At 45.0% G+C, this 20,026-nt stretch overlaps 2 protein-coding genes and 1 pseudogene across 5 annotated transcripts in view; 2 read left to right on the forward strand and 1 right to left on the reverse strand.

The window, feature by feature from the left end:
* The window catches only part of FNDC3A (fibronectin type III domain containing 3A), a 220,146-nt gene extending 215,192 nt beyond the window's left edge, over nucleotides 1-4,954 (forward strand). For all 4 annotated transcript variants that reach the window (XM_032150879.2, XM_032150880.2, XM_032150881.3 and 1 more), the window contains one exon: nucleotides 2,445-4,954. In XM_032150879.2, the coding sequence (XP_032006770.1) occupies nucleotides 2,445-2,759 (315 nt within the window). In that variant the 3' untranslated portion in view covers nucleotides 2,760-4,954. The remainder of the gene's footprint in view (nucleotides 1-2,444) is intronic.
* Nucleotides 4,955-5,617: 663 nt separating this feature from the next.
* LOC116467270 (prolyl 3-hydroxylase OGFOD1-like) lies at nucleotides 5,618-7,653 on the reverse strand (annotated as a pseudogene).
* Nucleotides 7,654-15,384: 7,731 nt separating this feature from the next.
* MLNR (motilin receptor) lies at nucleotides 15,385-17,458 on the forward strand. Its single transcript, XM_032150882.2, has 2 exons — nucleotides 15,385-16,285; nucleotides 17,087-17,458. The coding sequence occupies exons 1-2, from the start codon at nucleotides 15,385-15,387 to the stop codon at nucleotides 17,422-17,424; spliced, it is 1,239 nt and encodes a 412-aa protein (XP_032006773.1). The 3' UTR covers nucleotides 17,425-17,458.
* The last annotated feature ends 2,568 nt before the right edge of the window (nucleotides 17,459-20,026 follow it).

Consider the following 20,026-nt stretch of genomic DNA (forward strand, 5'->3'; position numbering starts at 1 on the left):
AATTGTATTACACATTTAAAGGAAATAGGGACCCCACATTTGAGTAGTATATGAATAAGCTTGAGGCTTGTTTGAATGACTTTTCTTGGGTGTATAAACCTTCTGAAATTAGCTTGAGCAAGTTAATCTGTTTTCTTCAGTCCTGTATCTACAGCTACCTGTGTCTCTTCCTGCTTAGAGGTCTTCCCACATCTGAAATACAAAATTGAAAACTTGATCCCATCATCTTCCCTCCCAATATCTCCTCTCCAGCATCTTTACTTCATCAGTGTCATAGACACCAATATCATCTTGGTCTCCAAGCTTTAAATTCTTAGATGAATTTTTTTTTCCTATCAACTCTTAATCAGAATTTGTTTCTAAATCCATAAAACTACATCAGGGCCTCATCACTTTTTACATGTACATCAAGAGTCCCTGTCCTACTCAGCTCCCATCAGTCCTTCACACAGCCTCACGATTAGGATTCCATAAACACTGTTTTAATGTCATACACCTACAGTGGTCCCTTTTGAATTAACCTAAATTTCCAACTAGTGTAATTAATGTATTCTTCCTCTCTGTACCAGATCTCTTATCACCCTCATGCCATTTGTTGAGGTTTTTCTTTCTTAACCTAATACTGCTGGGCCCATGGAATGGTATATATGAAGACACATGGAAAATATAAAGACAAAAATCATCCATTATATCCATAAGACAAATACATATTTTTAATTTTTACTAAATTTACTTCAGTGTTATGTATACAATTTTACACTACTTTCTCATAAAACATTCTGGTTTAAGTGAATCCTTTTACAGGTTGAAGCATCCCAAATAAAGTCCAAAATTCAAAATGTTCCACCCAAAATCTGAAACTTTTTGAGGATCGATATGACACTCAAAGGAAATGCTCATTGGAGCATTTCCAATTTCAGATTTTTGGGTTTGGAATGCTCAATTAGTAAATATGCAACTATTCCAAAATCAAAAAAATTGAAATGCTTCTGATTCCAAGCATTTCATATAAGGGATACCCAACCTGTACCACCTCCCAAACATGGATCATTTCTACATTCTATTCCCTGAAACATTATGCATCCTTAGAACTAATGCATAGTCACCATTTTCTTTCAGATTTATCTTAAAGCTTCTTTCAGTAAGTTCCTTTATATATTGTTATCAGCATCCACATTTTTATTGCCAATAATTCACTAATTTAATGGCCTTTTATTAAGTACCTACTATATGCTGGATTCTGGAGATAGAAAAATGAGACAGAGATCTTACTTTACTTTGAGAGCAAAGCAGTATGTAAAAATTTAGATTTACACCACAGGTACAATTGAGGCAGCTAAAAGTACTTGAAAGCCCCCATGTGTTGGTTCCTCTGACTTGTAGCCCACCAACTAACTGGAGAAACACAAGTCATTTAACCCTATGAGCCTTGGTTTTCTCAATTACAGAATGAGTGGTGGGGGGTTGCTCATTATTGGAAATGATAGCTCCTACAGATTGAGCAGTGACTGCATGCTGAGCACTGCGCTAAGTGCTTTAACAAACATTAGTTCATTTCATCCTCATAATTATCATACATGTTAACTACTAGTATGCCTATTGTACTAAGATAGTTGGTCTAAAATCACATCTGGAGTGTGAAGTGGTAGAGCAGACCTTGGATGCCAGGGGTGAACAGTTCTAGTATATAACTTCTTAACCCATTTATGCTTAGTGTTCCATTATTGGAACACTAAGCTTGTGGTAGTTATTTATATCCAACTGATCAAGGTTATTGCCAAGGTCTGATTTTTCACAAAAAATTTGCAACCTCTGGCATAAACGGGTTAATTACTAGCACATTCCCCTGAAAATCCGTGGAATTTAATTATTTTTATTTCCCTTGTAAGGCATGGCAGAGGAGGTCCTATTCTCTGATTCTAAGTGATCTCACCTCTCTGGTTTATACAGTGATTTGCCATAGGCACCTATAGAAAGCTCCCCTTATTCATTTCTCATTTCATTCTACAGATATGTTTGAATTATATGGAAATTTATCAGTTATACAAAGACATAATGGGGGAAGCAAAAGTAGACACTATCCCTTCTTTGATGGAATGATTTCATGGAAAAATGACTTCTTACATTTGAGAAAAGCAGGAAAATGCTTGAGGACTGATTTTGCTTGTTCTCTAGCTGCCCTGGGGCACATCTGCACTCCTTAACTCATCTGTGAACTGTATAAGGGTAGATCTCACATCCTCGCTTTTGAAATTTCTCTTGCCCCTATGCAACAAACAGATAAGTACTTTAATGGATAGGTATTTTTAACATGTCATTTAAAAGATAAAATCAATGGCATTCACTGGCTTTCACATCAAAAACAATTCTAACACCAGCCAGTTTTAACACATTTTCTGTCCAGCCTTCACACGTAATTCTTCCTTCTAATATTTCATTAACAGATTTACAAAGGTCCCGACTCTTCCTTCCGGTATTCCAGCCTTCAGCTGAACTGTGAATATCGCTTCCGTGTATGTGCCATTCGCCAGTGCCAAGACTCTCTGGGACACCAGGACCTCGTAGGTCCCTACAGCACCACAGTGCTCTTCATCTCTCAGAGGACTGAACCACCAGCCAGCACCAACAGAGACACTGTGGAAAGCACAAGGACCCGACGGGCACTGAGTGACGAGCAGTGTGCTGCCGTCATCCTTGTGCTGTTTGCTTTCTTTTCCATTTTGATTGCCTTTATCATTCAGTACTTTGTAATCAAGTGAAAATATAACTTTATTTTTTAACTCTATTACATTTTATTTTGTCATGTACTAAAATTATTTCTGTATTGCTTTTATAAAAAACAGTGGCATTTAGCACTGGCATTGAGACTATATAGCACATCATTTTTGCCATTTCAGTGCTTATATGGTTAGGTAGAGGCTGGCACTTTATTAGAATGCAAGCCACAAAAATATCAATTTTGGTTTTTTTGTTAGGGTGGGTCTTCTTTTTTTCTTTCCCTCTCTCTTTTTTTAACATGCCTTCTTATAGAAAAACTTTCTAAGAGGCAACAATTTAGAATGGATATTTTGACCAATCGGCATGAGTGTAACAGTGATAACCTGATCTGTTTGTTTTAAAGATTATTACCAAGTGAAAAATTCAGAATGAATAGAATTTACACTAACATGCTATATAAAATGTTAAAGTCTGATGCTGTGAAAGCAATCTAGTGCTATATTTCTACCTCCTCATTTGTCTTAATTATTTGGTAAGTGGGATTATGATGAGTAACTGGAGGGGCTTAGAAACAAAAACTGGATGAAAGAGTATACATGAAGAAAAGCTTCTTTGATAAATGTGGAGTTCTTCATTATAAATATATATTCATGAATTCACAGATAAGTACTTAAAGAACAGACAGTTTACTTGGCCTAAAAATATTTTGATGTTTACTCAAAAAGTACCTCTTCAGGTCTTGAGAACATAGAAAAGAACTGAGTGCTTTTAAATGCTTTTTAAAAAGTAATCATAAAAGTAAATTGAATTTCAAACCCATTTGGCTTCTGTTTTGTGAACCTTTGAACGATATGTACGTGTATAAGGGTATACACATACACATATGGCATATAACAAGTGTACACATATACACATAACAAGTGTAGAAATATATATTACACACATACACTCACTCTGTCTGGTATAGGCTAATTTTGAAGAACTCCCGTAAGTTTCTGCTGCTTCTCCCATAACTGCTGCCACCACCATCAGAATTCATAATCAAACCTAACCTTTTTGTTTGGGGCACCAAATCTGAAGACAAAATTAATTTGCACCAGTAAACTTCAAGCTGCTTTCTTTCTTGAAAACTAAACGTTTAGTGTATAATGTCTGTTTGGATACTGTTCCAAATTGTTGATTGCATGTGGTTAATGTTGCATTAGAGCACTTTGCAATTGCATAATTCATTAATGTTTTGTGAGCTTGCATTTGTGAGTTATTGGATGATCAGACTGAATTTTGTCAAGTATCACGTTGTACATCTTGCCTAGATGTCGATGACTGCCAGTAATAATACAGTTTATAATGAAACTATCTACAGTTCTTGTTTTAGCACATCTGTTATCCGTAAAACACCTGTAACTAGCTTTTTTAATTTATTATTTGAATTTTAGGATAGCAAATCACTAATTTTTAGTTGCTGAGGTTGGCATTTTAGTGATTATTAAGCACTTCTGTCAGTCTTTGAAAAAAGAACGTATGTTTTGTGCTTTGAAGATCTCTGAAGAATTTCTTTTATAATAGAATGGGCATGTATTGTAACAGTTTTATGTCAAATGATCTGTGCTGTAGAAAAACATTAACCCTTGTTCAAAAAAGAAATGGATAAACTTGGCCTAAGTGGTAAGAATGACCTGTCACTATAATATACTGTATGTTTACATTTTATTTAAATTTAATCTCTTATGTATAGGGTGATAACCTTCCCCAAAAACAACAGTGATTGCGATTGTTTTCTAGAAACTTCTTTAAAGTGCCACATTTGGCAGTACAAATGAGTCTGAGTGTAATAGCCCAGAGATTTATATATAGTTGAATGTCTAAAATGGTAAAATGTGCCACTGTGTCAAGTTACAGTGGCTTATGTTTTTCATAGTAATTCAAATGAACCTCCTATTTTTGATAGTAAATGTCATTTAATAGTATACTTGCCATTTGAGCCTCACTGCAAAATTAGTGCAGAGGAGAAAACAATTTTTAATGTAATCTTGATTTTACCTCATATACTGTACATTCCAAAAACTCTAAACTTTTTAAAGATTATAGATACACTACCAAACATATCACCTTAAAATTGTATAAGGCTGAATGAACTTCATACAAATGAAAAAAAAATCTCATAAAAACACATAAACTATGTAGCAAAAGTATCTGTAAAATCCATGGAAAATAAAAGTTGTATCATTCTTTTTGAGATATGTTTATTCATATATATTCATTATTTGCTACCTGTTTAAGAAAATGAAATGTTATGGTCTCCCCCTTCCAATGAGCTTAAAACATTTTTCCCAACAGTATACAAATCTTCAACATGACAGGATGTATATTTATTATATAAAGCCCAGTAAAGAATGAAATTAGAAGTTTTATCCTAGTGACTTGATTTTGTGCAACTCATGAAATATCTTACTTCCTTTCCATATATAAAGAATACAGTGAGTCTAAGGTAAACTTCCCAGTGGGAAGAAAATCCCTAACCTTGCCTTTCCCACATCCCTATTTTCTAGTACCTTCTTTCGCCCACCACCGGAGGCCCAGAACCTTCCTGTTAGTGGCACTGCCGGGTCTGCCTTCCACCAGAAAATCCAACATTCTCTCACTCATCCCCCATTAAAATTTCCATCCCAAGGACTTCCTCCTGGGGATGGACACTCAGTGCCTTTTTTTTTTCTTTTTTTAATGGGTAAGCTAGTAGATTTTATGTTACAAATATTTTACCACCATAAAAAAAAATCATTGAAAAATTCACTGAAGAAGCCAATATGGAAAGAGGAAAACTCAATGTTTAAAATAAAGCCAACTTTTTTTTTTATTATTCAAGAGATAAGTACATAGCTTCAAGGTCTAGGTTGAGGACAATCATTATGAGTCCTATTAAAGGACAACCAGTTTTAAGAACACTGTCAGGCAAGCTACCATGTAGCTCTCCTTCACTCCAGGCTTAGCTCTTCCAGACTTCCCAGTACTGATGAAGGATCATGTTTTTGTTCAGCTTTGCCCAGTGCTGTCATTCATAATAGATAAATGAAAAGTCCCAGAAACCTGTTGTGTTTGGGAAGGTTTTCTTTTGTTCCAGGCTTCAGTGGTTAATATGCTTGACAAATTTCAGAGTCTCTATCTCTGGAGACCAATGCCAAAGAATTGCTTTCTGGATTCACCGTTAGCAGCTCTTCATCTTCATCTTTGGCAATGTAAGAAGTAAAACCACCATATTCTGGCTCCCAGCCTTCACAGCCACAGTGGAGAATTAAGTCTAGGGCAAAATCAGCCTTGTCATGGTCACGAATTAAAAGTATGGTGACCAGTCTTTCAACGCCTCAGTTCCCTTTGGCATGTGGGAACACCTGATTCATTCTTTGTTTCGTTTTCCTCTGACTCTGGGTCTGTCTGGTCATGGCTCTGTTGGCGTTGATGCTGATGGCTGCCTGATTATTCTCTGACTCAGGAGGGCTATGGCCAGTCCCTTCCTCAGTTCTATCGGCAGCAGAGGCTGCTGCTTTCTCTTTTTTGTCATCCGTCTCATCTTCCGAAGGAGCCAAGAAGTGAAGCTTCAGGCCTGTAAAGTTGGTGAGCAGCAAGAATAGTGCCTCAGAGCAAAATACCTTCATGCACTCCTTCAATGTATTAGGAAGCTTACTCGCCTCAGCTTTCTCATAAAATCTTTTGTTGGCCAAGCACGGTGGCTCACGCCTATAATCCTAGTACTTTGGAAGGCCGAGGTAGGCAGGTCACCTGAGGTCAGTAGTTCAAGACTAGCCTGGTCAATATGGTGAAACCCCTGTCACTACTAAAATAGAAAAATTAGCTGGGCATGATGCCAGGTGTCTATAATCCTAGCTACTCGGGAGGCTGAGACGGGAGAATTGCTTGAACCCAGGAAACAGTGGTTGCAGTAAGCCGAGATTAAAAAAAAAAAAAAAAAAACCTCTTCTTAGGGGGACCTCAGCTGCTCTCTTCCACATCTCCATTCTCCAAGGCCTCACAGACCTTTGCAAGTTTTTCAGGCTTAAGAAATTTCTTAGGAAAATTTCAGAACTTTCATCAAACTCTTCTTGAGTTTCAACTTGGTAATCCATGTCTGGATAAGTAAGGTTGATCCAATCAAAATTTCATGTTCTTGTGGGGTGTGAGGGCTCCAAGGTACGAGAGGGTTCAAAGTCGTTGGGAGGCCTAGTCAGTGAAGGACCATGAAACCAGCCACTTATAGACAAACGTGACTTCAGACAGGACTTCAGACACCTAGTGAAAGGACACTGCAGATCAAAGAAAACCAGTTTGTTTCATAAAGGGATAAGAGACTTGACAATCTGCTTCGGCTGAAAGTGTTCATCAATGTTGTACAGGTCCAGGGTACCCCCCAGGCTCCTGTCCCAGGAAAGAACCAGGTACAGGATAAAGGCGATCCAGTGCCCTTCTAGCTCATCATCATGGCACAGCAGGGCATCAGTGAATTCATATTTAGCACAGGACACATCAATGGTTGGTTCCCAGTAAATTTTAGAAATACCAGAAAGCCAGGACCAGAAATCTTCAAACAGAATTTTCTTTAAAGCAGAGATGTGAGGCCTTCTTCTTTAAATCATCAGACTGCTGGAACTTATATAAATTATTATACTTGTCATGGAAATCCAAGTTCATAAGTTCCTTCTGAAGCCCTTCCAAGAAGTCGTCTTTGGATGAAGTTTGGGATCATGCAGTGAAGAAAGGGGTCCATGTCCCTGACAATGGCTTCGTAGCTGAATGGTGTCCCACAGCTCCAGGCCTCAACCATCTGCTTTTTCAAGGTTTCCTCCATGACAGCATCCGAAAATTCCGCCATCACCTCCTTCTTTCCCTTTTTTCCCACCCGGGTCCGGCCGGGCTCCACTGGCCATTTCCCACTCATCTCCTCACAAGGTACAAAGCCATGCCGCATGACTCAGTGCTTTTAAAATCCATGTAGATCTCTTAACTGCCACAACTCCAAGTACCATGATAGAGTTCAAAATGTTGGGCTGGGGAAGGAGAGTCTGGAAATAGGAACATCACAGAAGCAGCTAAGCATGAGTCCAGTTTGAGTAGGGTATAATACTGATTTGACAGTATGATTGCAAGTCACCTGTTTTTCTTCTGTAGATTGGAAATAGGAGTCTTCTGCATCCTGTTTGAGCATTCCATGGGTTGGTTTCCAACACAAATCCCTTGCTTCTCACCATTATAAGATTATTTCTGCAGGAAGATTCCATTGACATGGTAGCTCAAGGAGGCAAACAGGCTTCAAAAGAAAATAGGCTGGGTGTGGTGGCTCACGCCTGTAATCTCAGCACTTTGGAAGGCCAAGGTGGGCAGATCACAAGGTCAGGAGTTTGAGACCAGTCTGGCTAACATGGTGAAACTCCGTCTCTACTAAAAATACAAAAATTAGCTGGGCATGGTGGTGCACAACTGTAATTCCAGTTACTCAGGAGGCTGAAGCAGGAGAATCGTTTGAACCTGGGAGGCGGAGGTTGCAATGAGCCAAGATCGTGCCACTGCACTCCAGCCTGGATGACAGAGCGAGACTCCATCTCAAAAAAAAAAAAAAAAAAAAAAGAGAAGAGTTCCCCCAAACTTAAGCAGTGATTCTGTAACCTAACTCCCATCATCAAAAAAGATGATGCCTCATGTTTTTAGAGAGTTTTTAAGTATTCTATTTTCATATACATTTTGTAAGTACATGCCCTTGAGAATGTGTATCCCTTTCGTTTATTTATCATTTTCTCTCTGATGCTCCTAAGGCGGGAGAAAAAACTTGGCAGAAAAAAGAAAATCAACAAAAGAACCAAGATTTCAACAAGATGGTCATCAAATTCTGTGTCCAGAGTGGTGCCTTCAAATGTTTAGATGCTATAATGGCTATTTTTTGTCTCATAAACAGGGCGATTGTGCCATTTCTACTTACTATGGGCAATTTGCCAACAGAAAAGGGTTTCAAAACTGAACAGATTTTGAAGCCATGTGGCCCATTCAAATCATTATGGCTAGGATCTGTCGACCATTTAATGTGTCCTAAGCATTATGTTCAGTTCTTTACCTTGGGCATCTCATACAGCCCTCTTAATTGCTCTAGTAAGCATTATCTGCAGCACAGAGAAGTCAAGCTCTCTGCTACAGATCTCATGGCTAATAAATGATGAAGCTGGGGTTTGATCCAGGTCTCGTGCTCCCACATTTGACCACTATCCTCTGCTGTCTGGCCCAAAATTTATAAACTCTAGGAAATCAAAATTAATTTTAATTGACTTTAATAGTGCATTTATGATAGCATTTATTGATTGAGTACCACCTGTTTGCTAGGCAAGGTGCTAAGCACTTCCTCATATGCAAAACAAGCCACACCCCTCTAAGGATTGAACAGAAAGAAATCAGATGAGAAGAATCTGGTATAAGCATAACAGACTAAATGAGAAACCCTAATTTCTTTCCTCTTGAATTTCATCCCCTGATACTTTTACTACCATTTTGAGCCCACACTCAGTCCTTAAGGATAGCCCATCTTAAATATTCATCCAAGGATGAAAATGCTGTTTTTGCCACTTACCACAACTAAGACATGCTGACGTGTTCAAAAATGAATATAGCTACCATGTGGACCAACCTCAAAAACACGCTATGATGAAGGAAGCCAGACACAGAAAGTCACATATTATACAATTCCATTTGTATTAAATACCCAGAATGAGTAAATCCACAGAGACAGATTAGTGGATGCCAGGGCTGGAGGGAGGAGGAAATGGGGAGTAACTGCTCAGTGGGTGCTGGGTTGATGGAAATTCTTAGGAGCCAGACAGAGGTAGTGGTTGCACAACTCTGAGGGCACTAAATGCCAGTAAGTTTGTCACTTCAGAATGGTTAATTTTATATGAATTTCACCTGAATTGTTTAAGAGGGAATATAAAACCTATAAACTGATACACAGGTAACATAAGACTAGAGAATCCTGGGCATCAAGTCCATAAAACTGACGTAGTCAATAAGTTCATTTGGCTAAGGACAGAGGCCAACTTGTCTTTTTTCTCAAACTCCCACACCTCCCAGGATGCTACCACTCCTTTCAGCCTGTGACATGTGCCTGGCTTACAACTGAATATTTGATGGATGTCGTTGAGTGTGATTAAACAATTTGGCCTGCCCACACCCAAGTTATCAGCTCTATCTCATTCTTAATCCTTCTAGGATGACACAGAGGTCTTAAAGAAGAAATTACCTTTTCAGTTTCACAGTTTATCAATGGCAGCAGCTGCACAGTAAGAATGTTCATATGCAGTAGTATAAGGCCTATAACCTCTTCCCACCCACACTTCCAAGGGCTTGCTCCCTCTCCACCATCCCCCTTGGTAATTGTTGCCACGCTGAGCCTGTCTGTCTCTCAGGAGAAACTGGGGCTAACAGAAAAACTGCTAAAGCAACAGCCACAGAGTAATAGGAATCTGCACTCCACAAAAGTCTTGCCTGAATTTGCCCTGCCATGTCCCTGCTGTGTAAAGAGAAAACCTAGGAAAGACCGAGACCCTGGTCAATGTGGTGGTCAGGTCCTGGCGGTGAGATTGGGAAATAGCTGGCCTTGAACTTCTCTGCCAGGGGCTCCCTTCCAGGGTCAGCTTTGCTATCTCTGCATTTTACTAAAGATACCATTTTCTGGTGCCTGGGGTCTAGAGGACCCAGTGGGTCATGTGAATGAGGAAGGGGCTGAGTGTGAAGCCACAGATGCCTTTTGTGTGGTGACAGCTGTGGGGTGCCTGCAGAGTGGCACCAGCCTACAGGCTGCAGGTGGCAGCCTTTGGGGAACATGAGCTCAGAGCTGCCACAGCTTCCAGTTTTGCAAGACAATGCTTCCTTCTCAAACTCCCACACCTCCCTGGATGTTACCACTCCTCTCAGCCTGCGGCATGTGCCTGGTTTACAACAATATTTTATGGATGTCCTTGGGAGCTATTAAAGAATTTGGTCTGTCCAGGCCCAAGATATCATGCTGACAATCCGGAACTTTACATGAAATTTCCCAATTGTAAAAGGTTGGTTCAAAACATTATGAAATGGCCAGTCTCGATGGCTCACACCTGTACTCCCAGCACTTTGGGAGGCAGAGGAGGGTGGATCACTTGAGCCCAGGAGTTCAAGAGCAGCCTGGGCAATCTAGGGAGACCCCCATCTCTACAAACTTCATGCTTTGCTCTTATGTGGGGAAAAGAGTGTAAAGCCTGTGGAGTGTTCACAAGTTTCCATAAGTAAACTATTATACAAGTTATGGATCTATTTTAATGCTCCTCACAACTTTCCAGATTCTTCAATTTGCCCATAAAATCTGATTTCTGAGATACAAACTGGAAGACACTTTCCTAGCAGAATCCAGATCATAACCTAGCATTCTCTGCAGCTGGTGGTGCTATGGTCTATATAGCAAGAGGCCACCCAGCACAGTGGTTATGCCCAAGGACTCTGGAAGTGGACAGCACCACCCTTCCTGGCTGTCCCAGTGACCTGGGGTCACTTCTCTGTGCTTTGCTCTTCTCATCTCTAACATAGAGATACTAAAAGAACCTGCTGCCTTGGACTGCTGTGGAGGATTAAAGGCATTCAGATATGAAAGTACTTGGAACAGTGCCTTGCACACAGCAAGCATTAGCTTTATATTCATCCAGACCATCCCTTTATATTCATCAAAAGCCAACCAGTGAGGCCTCCAGCCCGAGGCCAAGAGCCAATTGATGACACCAACCTCTTGCCTCTGGGGACGCAGGCCATAGCCGGGCCAAACCTAGACCCACCCTTGCCCCACATGAGTTACAGGCGGAGAGGTACTCAAAGAGTAAAGAAGAGAGATGCCCATGCTCCCGGTCTACTGAGAACTTCCTCTTCCTCTCACTAGATGAACTATAAAGTCAGGAAGCTGGTGAATGTCTACAGAAACACAAAGTAGAAAACAGATCTGGTCCCATTCCTTCCTAAAACATTGAATGCCAACTCATCATAAGAGCTCAGATACGTCCTAAGGGCCAAGTTATGTTTGAACCTCAGCGTAGCAATGTTATCAAAAAAGCCCGCTGGGTCTCCACCTCTCCATATCAGTATTCTGTCTTAAGCTGAAGTATCAGTGACTACTTACTGAGCACCCACAACAATCAGAGCACTGTTTTAACGGCTAGGAATTGTAAAGAAAACAATGGTACCTGGTTCTGCAGAAGCTCATTCATTCTCCAAGTTAACAAATATTTATTAAATTCTCACTTTGTGCCAGGCACTAAGGAAACAGCAGTGAACACAGTAGATTAAAGCCCTGCCTTCTGGTGCACATAATGTTGGGAGATAGAGATAGATAATAAACAAATAGCTAAGTAAATTAAATAGTATGTCAGTTGATAATAAGCAATATGGAGAAAGTACAATAGAGAGAAGGAGTGCCTGAATGGAGGTGAGTAATTCACAACAGCCAGGATGCTGACTGCAGATGCAGTGAGCCTGCCTCAGTGCCACCATGGTGGGTGTGGAAGGGAATAAGGGAGCCTTCAGCAGAGGCTGGGGTAGTCCATCAGGCCAAGGAGCAAATGGGAAAAACCAAAGAGACTCAGGGATTCACAGCCCATGAGAGCCATGGGGAAGATGTCAAGTGCTCCTGAAAGCATCATCTGAGTCCAAGAAAGAAGCCACCTCTTCACTAGCCACAGGCCCCTGCGCCCAAGGCTAGCAGAGCCACTGGTGACCAAGCAGGAAGGGGACATGGAACTGGAGTCTAGCAAATGCCAGCCCCTGACACCCCAGAAGCCGGCGTGAAGCTTCATAAGGACCTCTCCCTCTAGCTTTAAGCCACTGACCCCTCTCCCCGTACACCTGGGCCACCTTGAGGAAAGGCATGATGTCTGAGAGAACTGAACACTGCCCAGAGGGGCTGCTTAACTGATCCGCCTGGACCATGCCTTACCCAGGCTAGAGCATTCATTTCTCTTGTTGAGAGCACAGGGGAAAATCAAATCAACTGTAAATGAAGAAATTACATTTTCTCTGCCTAGGCGGAGGAGACAGGGAGGAAGAAAAAGTGGAAACCGTGAGTACAGAAACTATTTTGAGGAGTTTTGCATGAAAATGATCCCGAAGAGAAAAACTGATGACAAGAGAGAGAGAAAGAGAATTGATGCAGTAATGTCTGGAGGAGGAGAAAGGAGCGCTTAAGGGGCAGAGCTGACTTCAGCTGCAAGTACCACCAACTGTCCCAGGGGAGCGTGAGCGGAGGTTGGGGGTGTGGTAGTTATCTTCAGAGAAACAGGCTGCAAGGAAACCTCCCAAAGGAGGGGGTGGGGGGTGTTGGGTCTAAGGAGAGAGGAGGGGGTATAAACCAGTAGCCTGGTGGTGGGAGAGTGAATGAGGTCAGATGAGAGTTGGGAAGGCCGGGGGAACGAAGCACCCCGCTAGAGGTTGTGCTTTCAAGTGAAACAACGCCATGTGAGAGCACGCAAGGAGTAGGCAGGGAACTCGGCTTCACCAGGGTGGTGGTGCTCTTGGTGGATGGACGAGGCTGACAATGGAGAAAAGAGCAAGGGAGTCGAGGGCGTCTGTGTGGGAGTGATGGCGACTGCCCGTGGAATGTACGTTGGGTAAAGGAAGAAAGTGAAGACATGGGGCAGGCAAGGGACCGGGAAAAGGAAGGAGGAGCCACCGATGGAGGTCGCAGTGGGTTGAAGGATTACCGGAACTGAGGTGCTAGGGGAAGAGAGCTAAACAGAGAGCAGGCGGAGGTCAGAAAGAGGGCTGACTGAAGCGGAGGTAGAGGAAGGCTGGCAGACCCTGGCAACCGTGAGGTGTAAGGTCCGTCGACAGGCGCGGCTGAGACCGGGTGCAGAGCAAGGTCATAGGTGGAAAGGAGGTCAACAAACTAGAGGCCAAGGCATTCCAAGACTCGCCAGGGGTGTGAACGGCCGCAGATGCAGTGCTTGAAAGAGAGCGCAGGCACCTGGTCCTCAGGGACTGCGGGTGACCACAGGGGGGAAAGCGCTGGGGAGGGCGGTTTTAGGACCGCTGGAAACAGCAGCGATGAGGGAGGCGACAGGTGTCCCTCCTCCAAGCTCACAGTCTGCATGCGAGAGAGAACTGCAGGAGAAGCTTGTCCTAGGAAAAGCCAGGTGTCAGGTCCAGAATCGAGGCTCGAGAGAAGAGGTTGAGGATTTAAGCCACTGAGGGGGTGGAGCTGGGCAGTGAGTGGGACGTCAGGCTTGCAAGCTCTGGGATTAGGCCGACCAGAGCCCATATCCCAGTCCCGCCTCTTACTGCCTGCTTGATCTCAAGCGAGACCCGCTTTGTTCATGGGCGAAAGGAGCGCCCCAGGCCATGAGGATTAAATGGAGAGCACAGGGCCAGATCCATCTAAATTCTCAGTAAGTGTTAGCTATTGTTATTAAGACCACACTGAACAGACGCTTACATCCGTTTTAGCCCCTTTCCCCAATTTTCTTTCTTTCCGGTGTTGACAAATCCTCTAGTTTTTTAAGTTTATAAAACATGTTGTACATAAGAAAGACATATCACATGTGAAAGTTCTCTAGTGTCCACGTAAATATGTGTCTTGTTCTTTATAATAAGTAAACATGCTCACGGATCCTTGAAATTATCTGGTCACGGCCGGGCGCAGTGGCTCACGCCTGTAATCCCAGCACTTCGGGAGGTCGAGGCGGGTGGGCCACCTGGGGTCAGGAGTTCGAGACCAGGCTGGCCAACATGGCGAAACCCTGACTACATAAAAAACACAAAATTTAGCCGGGGCGTGGGCGCTCCTGTGCTCCCAGCTACTCAGGAGGCTGAGGTGGGAGGACTGCTTGAGCCTGGGAGGTCGAGGCTGCAGTGAGCTGTGATCGCGCCACTTGCACTCCAGCCTGGACGACAGTGAGACCCTGTCTCAAGAAGAAAAAAAGAAAGAAAGAAAAAAAAAGAAAAATAAATAAATTATTTTGTCAATTATATGGTCAGCTCCCTCCACCACTCGCGAATTTACAGAAGAGGAGAACTGGGCTGGGCGAGCCCAGGACTAGCCCAAGATTACGCAGTTACTCGGTGGTAGAGCCAGGATTAGACAGGAGAGGCTCTAGATTCTTGTCTACACTCCCCTCCTATTATTTAGCATTATGGCTTCCTGAGGATTACCGTGAGCCCTCCTCCACCATCAAGCGGCAGCTACCAGCCACCAGACCAGATCCCTTCGAAGGTGCCCTGTGTACCAGACTGACAAAAGCGCCCGTACGGTGCTGGGTCCTGTAACCAAAGCTCTCTAGGGTGGAGACATCGCTCACCGGACCGGGTAGGGCTCGTGCGCTAAGGGCGCCCGGTATTCCAGTTGGTGGAGAGGGAAGCGCCCTGGAACTGCATGGGCCCAGGAGAGGGCGCGGGAGCAGGGCCGGGCCGGGGCGGGCCGCGGCCGTGGGCGGAGACTGCGCGCAGCCAGCTCGGGAGCGCCTCGGAGCCCACCCCGCAGAGCCGCTTCCCGCGCCCCGCAGCGCAGCGCTCCGCCGTCTGACCGGCCGCGCCCGCAGCGCGCGGGCTGGGAAAAGAGGCGCTCACAGACAGGGACCACGCGCCAGGCTCCCAGCCCAACCTGGGACGCGGCGGCCGCGCGGAGCACCCATGGGCAGCCCCTGGAACGGCAGCGACGGCCCCGAGGGCGCACGGGAGCCGCGGTGGGCCGCGCTGCCGCCTTGCGACGAGCGCCGCTGCTCGCTCTTTCCCCTGGGGGCGCTGGTGCCGGTGACCGCCGTGTGCCTGGGCCTGTTCGCCGTCGGGGTGAGCGGCAACGTGGTGACCGTGCTGCTGATCGGGCGCTACCGGGACATGCAGACCACCACCAACTTGTACCTGGGCAGCATGGCCGTGTCCGACCTACTCATCCTGCTCGGGCTGCCCTTCGACCTGTACCGCCTCTGGCGCTCGCGGCCCTGGGTGTTCGGGCCGCTGCTCTGCCGCCTGTCCCTCTACGTGGGCGAGGGCTGCACCTACGCCACGCTGCTGCACATGACGGCGCTCAGCGTCGAGCGCTACCTGGCCATCTGCCGCCCGCTCCGCGCCCGCGTACTGGTCACCCGGCGCCGCGTCCGCGCGCTCATCGCTGTGCTCTGGGCCGTGGCGCTGCTCTCTGCCGGGCCTTTCTTGTTCCTGGTGGGCGTCGAGCAGGACCCTGGCATCTCCGTGGTTCCGGGCCTCAATGGCACCGTGCGGCTCGCCTCCTCGCCTCTCGCCTCGTCGCCGCCCCTCTGGCTCTCGCGGGCGCCACCGCCGTCCCCGCCGTCGGGGCCCGAGACCGCGGAGGTCGCGGCGCTGTTCAGCCGCGAATGCCGGCCGAGCCCCGCGCAGCTGGGCGCGCTGCGTGTCATGCTGTGGGTCACCACCGCCTACTTCTTCCTGCCCTTGCTGTGCCTCAGCATCCTCTACGGGCTCATCGGGCGGGAGCTGTGGAGCAGCCGGCGGCCGCTGCGAGGCCTGGCCGCCTCGGGGCGGGAGAGAGGCCACCAGCAGACCGTCCGCGTCCTGCGTAAGTGGAGCCACCGTGGTTCCAAAGACATCTGCCTGCAGTCCGCCCCGCCGGGGGCCGCACAAACGCTGGGTCCCCTTCCCCCGCTCGCCCAGCTCTGGGCGCCGCTTCCAGCTCCCTTTCCTATTTCAATTCCAGCCTCCACCCGCCCGAACTTCCCGTCCCCCGAGAAAACCATGTCCTGTCCCCCAGGATCGCTGGGGGACCCCAGGGCGCTTTGAGGGTGGGATCCCCGGATTCGATTCAGTAACCAGCAGTGCTTTTCCAGAGCCTCTGAGACCAGAAAGGAGAGTTGGTAATTCTTAATCCAACCATCTGTTAGATGCCACAGATGAGGGGTCCTCACAGTGCTCTTGAGAAGACGAGGGAGATTTCATTAAGCTAAAATTTTTTATTTAATGTTAAGTGATGCTGAAGGCTAAAGTAAACCTTGCTCGTATCAAAAAGTAAAGATTGTGCAGACCTATTGTAGAATTCTTTTCAACAGAGAACAGAAAACTTGTCTCCGAAGTGGGTTTGTGGAAGGAAGCCTGCCAAGGCGGCTTGTTAAGAGAAATTGCTCCTTCTGGTTTATGTCCAGCCTTGATAACACATATAGGAGCCTACTATGCAGTTTTAAAGCAAATATCCATGCAGCCTGCAGCCTGGTCATTTTTTTCTGGGCTGAGGATCTGGCTAGGTAGAAGTTTTCTCTAATTTATTTTGCTGTTACTTGTTATTGCAGATGGTTCCTTGTGGGAGTGGGGGGTTTATTTGCTTCCCAATGCTTTTTTAATCCCGGTGCTGTGTCTTATATTGCAGTGGTGGTGGTTCTGGCATTTATAGTTTGCTGGTTGCCTTTCCACGTTGGCAGAATCATTTACATAAACACGGAAGATTCGCGGATGATGTACTTCTCTCAGTACTTTAACATCGTCGCTCTGCAACTTTTCTATCTGAGCGCATCTATCAACCCAATCCTTTACAACCTCGTTTCAAAGAAGTACAGAGCGGCGGCCTGTAAACTGCTGCTCGCAAGGAAGTCCAAGCCGAGAGGCTTCCGCAAAAGCAGGGACACTGCGGGGGAAGTTGCAGGGGACACTGGAGGAGACACGGTGGGCTACACCGAGACAAGCGCTCACGTGAAGACGACGGGGTAACCAGCACGGCCAAGCCAGGCTCCTCTCGCAGTTCTAAGACTTCGGGGAAAACAGATGTGTAGAGAAATAAAGACTGAAAGTGAGGAACAGATCTTGTTAAGAAGAATGGAAAGAGGGTTGCAGTTGTGCCAGTTGGTTAAGAAATAGACCGCATGATTTATTTAACCAAGGTATGAAATGTAACTGTGCCAACCTTTCTAGTTTCCTTCCCACGTACCTTCTAAGGGATGTCGATTTTACCATCATGAAATCCCACATCTCAAAGTGTGCTCTTGTGTGATGGTTTCATGAAGTCCTCATTCTCCTACTCTTCGGAAAGATGATTGTTCATTTTACAGTTAAATGATACACAGAGATGCTGCCCCAAAACTGCCACCTCTGAGATCATGAATGTATTTTACTTTTAAGTTTTGGATGTAAATATAACAGTACATCTACAAGGAACCAGGATAATGACAGTTTTGATCCAAGAAATGATTTAATACCTATGTATGGCTACAAAAACTTTCAGAAGTAAAAGGAATTCTGGGTAGACTCCAGTGTTCAGGGGTCCCACCTCTCTCCAGATCACAGCAAGTCATGAAATTTAGGCACAATAATAGCCTCTTTCAGAAGTACTAAGCAATTGTGTTGCAACCCACTTCTCCTTCACACTGCCCATGGGACCTTCCCAGTGCCACTTGCCATGGGGTGGCAAACTTTGGGCATCAACATTTGAGAGTAGAGAGCTCAGCAGGACATGGCTTTCTCCAGTGACTACAAATGACATTTGTAAAGAGCTATTTAATATGCTTTATCTCACCTCAGCTTGGTGGGGTGAGTGCTGTCGTCAACATTCCTGTTTTGGAAGTGAGTCTTGGATTGCCCAAACAGGAGATGGTGAGCGGGAATCTGAATCCAGTGTTTAAGTTGCTCACCTACTCCCAAGCCAAGATGCTGTCCTTACTGAAAAATGGCAGCCAATGGATTTAGTCAAGAGTGAAAGAGAACTCACTGGACATTCTGATCAACAACTTTGTAACTTTGTTTTGTTTTTTACAGTTTAAAACACAAATATTTTTAGAGGGTTAGTGCTGTCACTCAGCTCCAAAGGGCTTCACTCACACCACCTTCTGTATGAATGGCACCCCCAAGATGTGGGCAGGGTACAGCTTTCACAGTTGTACACGGGACCTTTTGGGGGGCTTTCAGATTGATAAATTCAAACCTAAATTACAATAGGATCTTGATTTGTATGAGGAATTTGTCCTGAGACCTTCATGAATCTTCAAATCTACAAATACCAGAAAAGTGACAAATGCTATAACTTCAGAGTTATAATGACAGATAGACATAAAGTCACATTGAGACTTGGAGGCTGGAGAGGCAGCTCCGTTGATTCACTGACTTGATGTCTCTGCTTCACAGCCCACAGTTTGGGTGGCTTCGGTGAATGTCTAAATTCCTTTCCGCCACAGGCCACCATAGTCTCTTTTGAATAGTTAAAACTACAAAAGATGAATACATAAATAACAAGGGTCTGCCCGACATGCACTCAAAGTTCTGTTGCCTTCTCATTTTCTCAGCCAAAGCCCTAGCTCAGTCCCCAGCCCGGTCCACAATTGGCACAGGAATGAAGTCTCTCGTTTGCTTTTTCTCCTAGCTAGTGGAAGAAGCAGATTGCAGTCACTTCAAGAAGCATTCCCTGAACTGTGTTCTGCAGATTTCCAGGGATTATTGGAAAAAATGGTTCTGGGGTTAAATACGGCAGGAAAATACCACATTGTGTTCCCCCCACCACACCCTAAACATTTCACACACATAACACAACATAGCATGTCAGAGGCTCTGAGAAGTTGTCTCAACAAACATTTCCTTGACTTATTTTATCACAGAACCAACTCCCCATCTTCCCTCCCCAAGAACACTTAGTAAAATCTCATGGAGTGAGAAATACTTTGGGGAGCACTGATGTAGGGGTTCTGACAGTGGAGGTGCCAGCCTGGAGCCTCCATAACTCTCTGCTTGGTAGCACTAAGTACAGCAGCTGCCACAGTCCTTCTGCTCATGGGAGCTCCTCTCTGGAGCAGTCAGGAGTGGCCACCTCCCTAGGGAAGGTCACAGCAAAGAACCTTATTGAGATGTATGTAATATTTTATTTTATTTTTTTTTTAGAGACAGGATCTCGCCCTGTTGTCCAGGCTGGAGTGCACTGGCACAATCATAGCTCACTGTAACCTTAAATTCCTGGGTTCGAACCATCCTGCCACCTCAGCCTCCCCTGTAGGCAGGACTACAGGCACGCACCACCATGCCTGGCTAATTTTTTAGTTTTTTGTAAAGTTGAGGTCTTGCTGTGTTGCCCAGGCTGGTCTCAAACTCCTGGCCCCAAGCAATCCTCCTGCCTCAGCATCCCAAAGTGCTGGGATTACAGGCATGAGCCACCACACCTGGCTCATGTATAATATTCTAAATGTAGAAGCAAAGACTTCTCTTTGGAGCTTTCTCATTCAGAATCTAGAAAACAAAGATTTACATGACACTTTCCTGGGACTTAAGCATGTTTCCAGGTGTGGGCATAGGGAGGATCACCCTTCCCTTCCCGGATGGTGCCCGAGATGGA

Source organism: Hylobates moloch, unplaced genomic scaffold, assembly GCF_009828535.3.
Source record: "Hylobates moloch isolate HMO894 unplaced genomic scaffold, HMol_V3 SCAFFOLD_4, whole genome shotgun sequence".
Lineage (NCBI taxonomy): Eukaryota > Metazoa > Chordata > Mammalia > Primates > Hylobatidae > Hylobates > Hylobates moloch.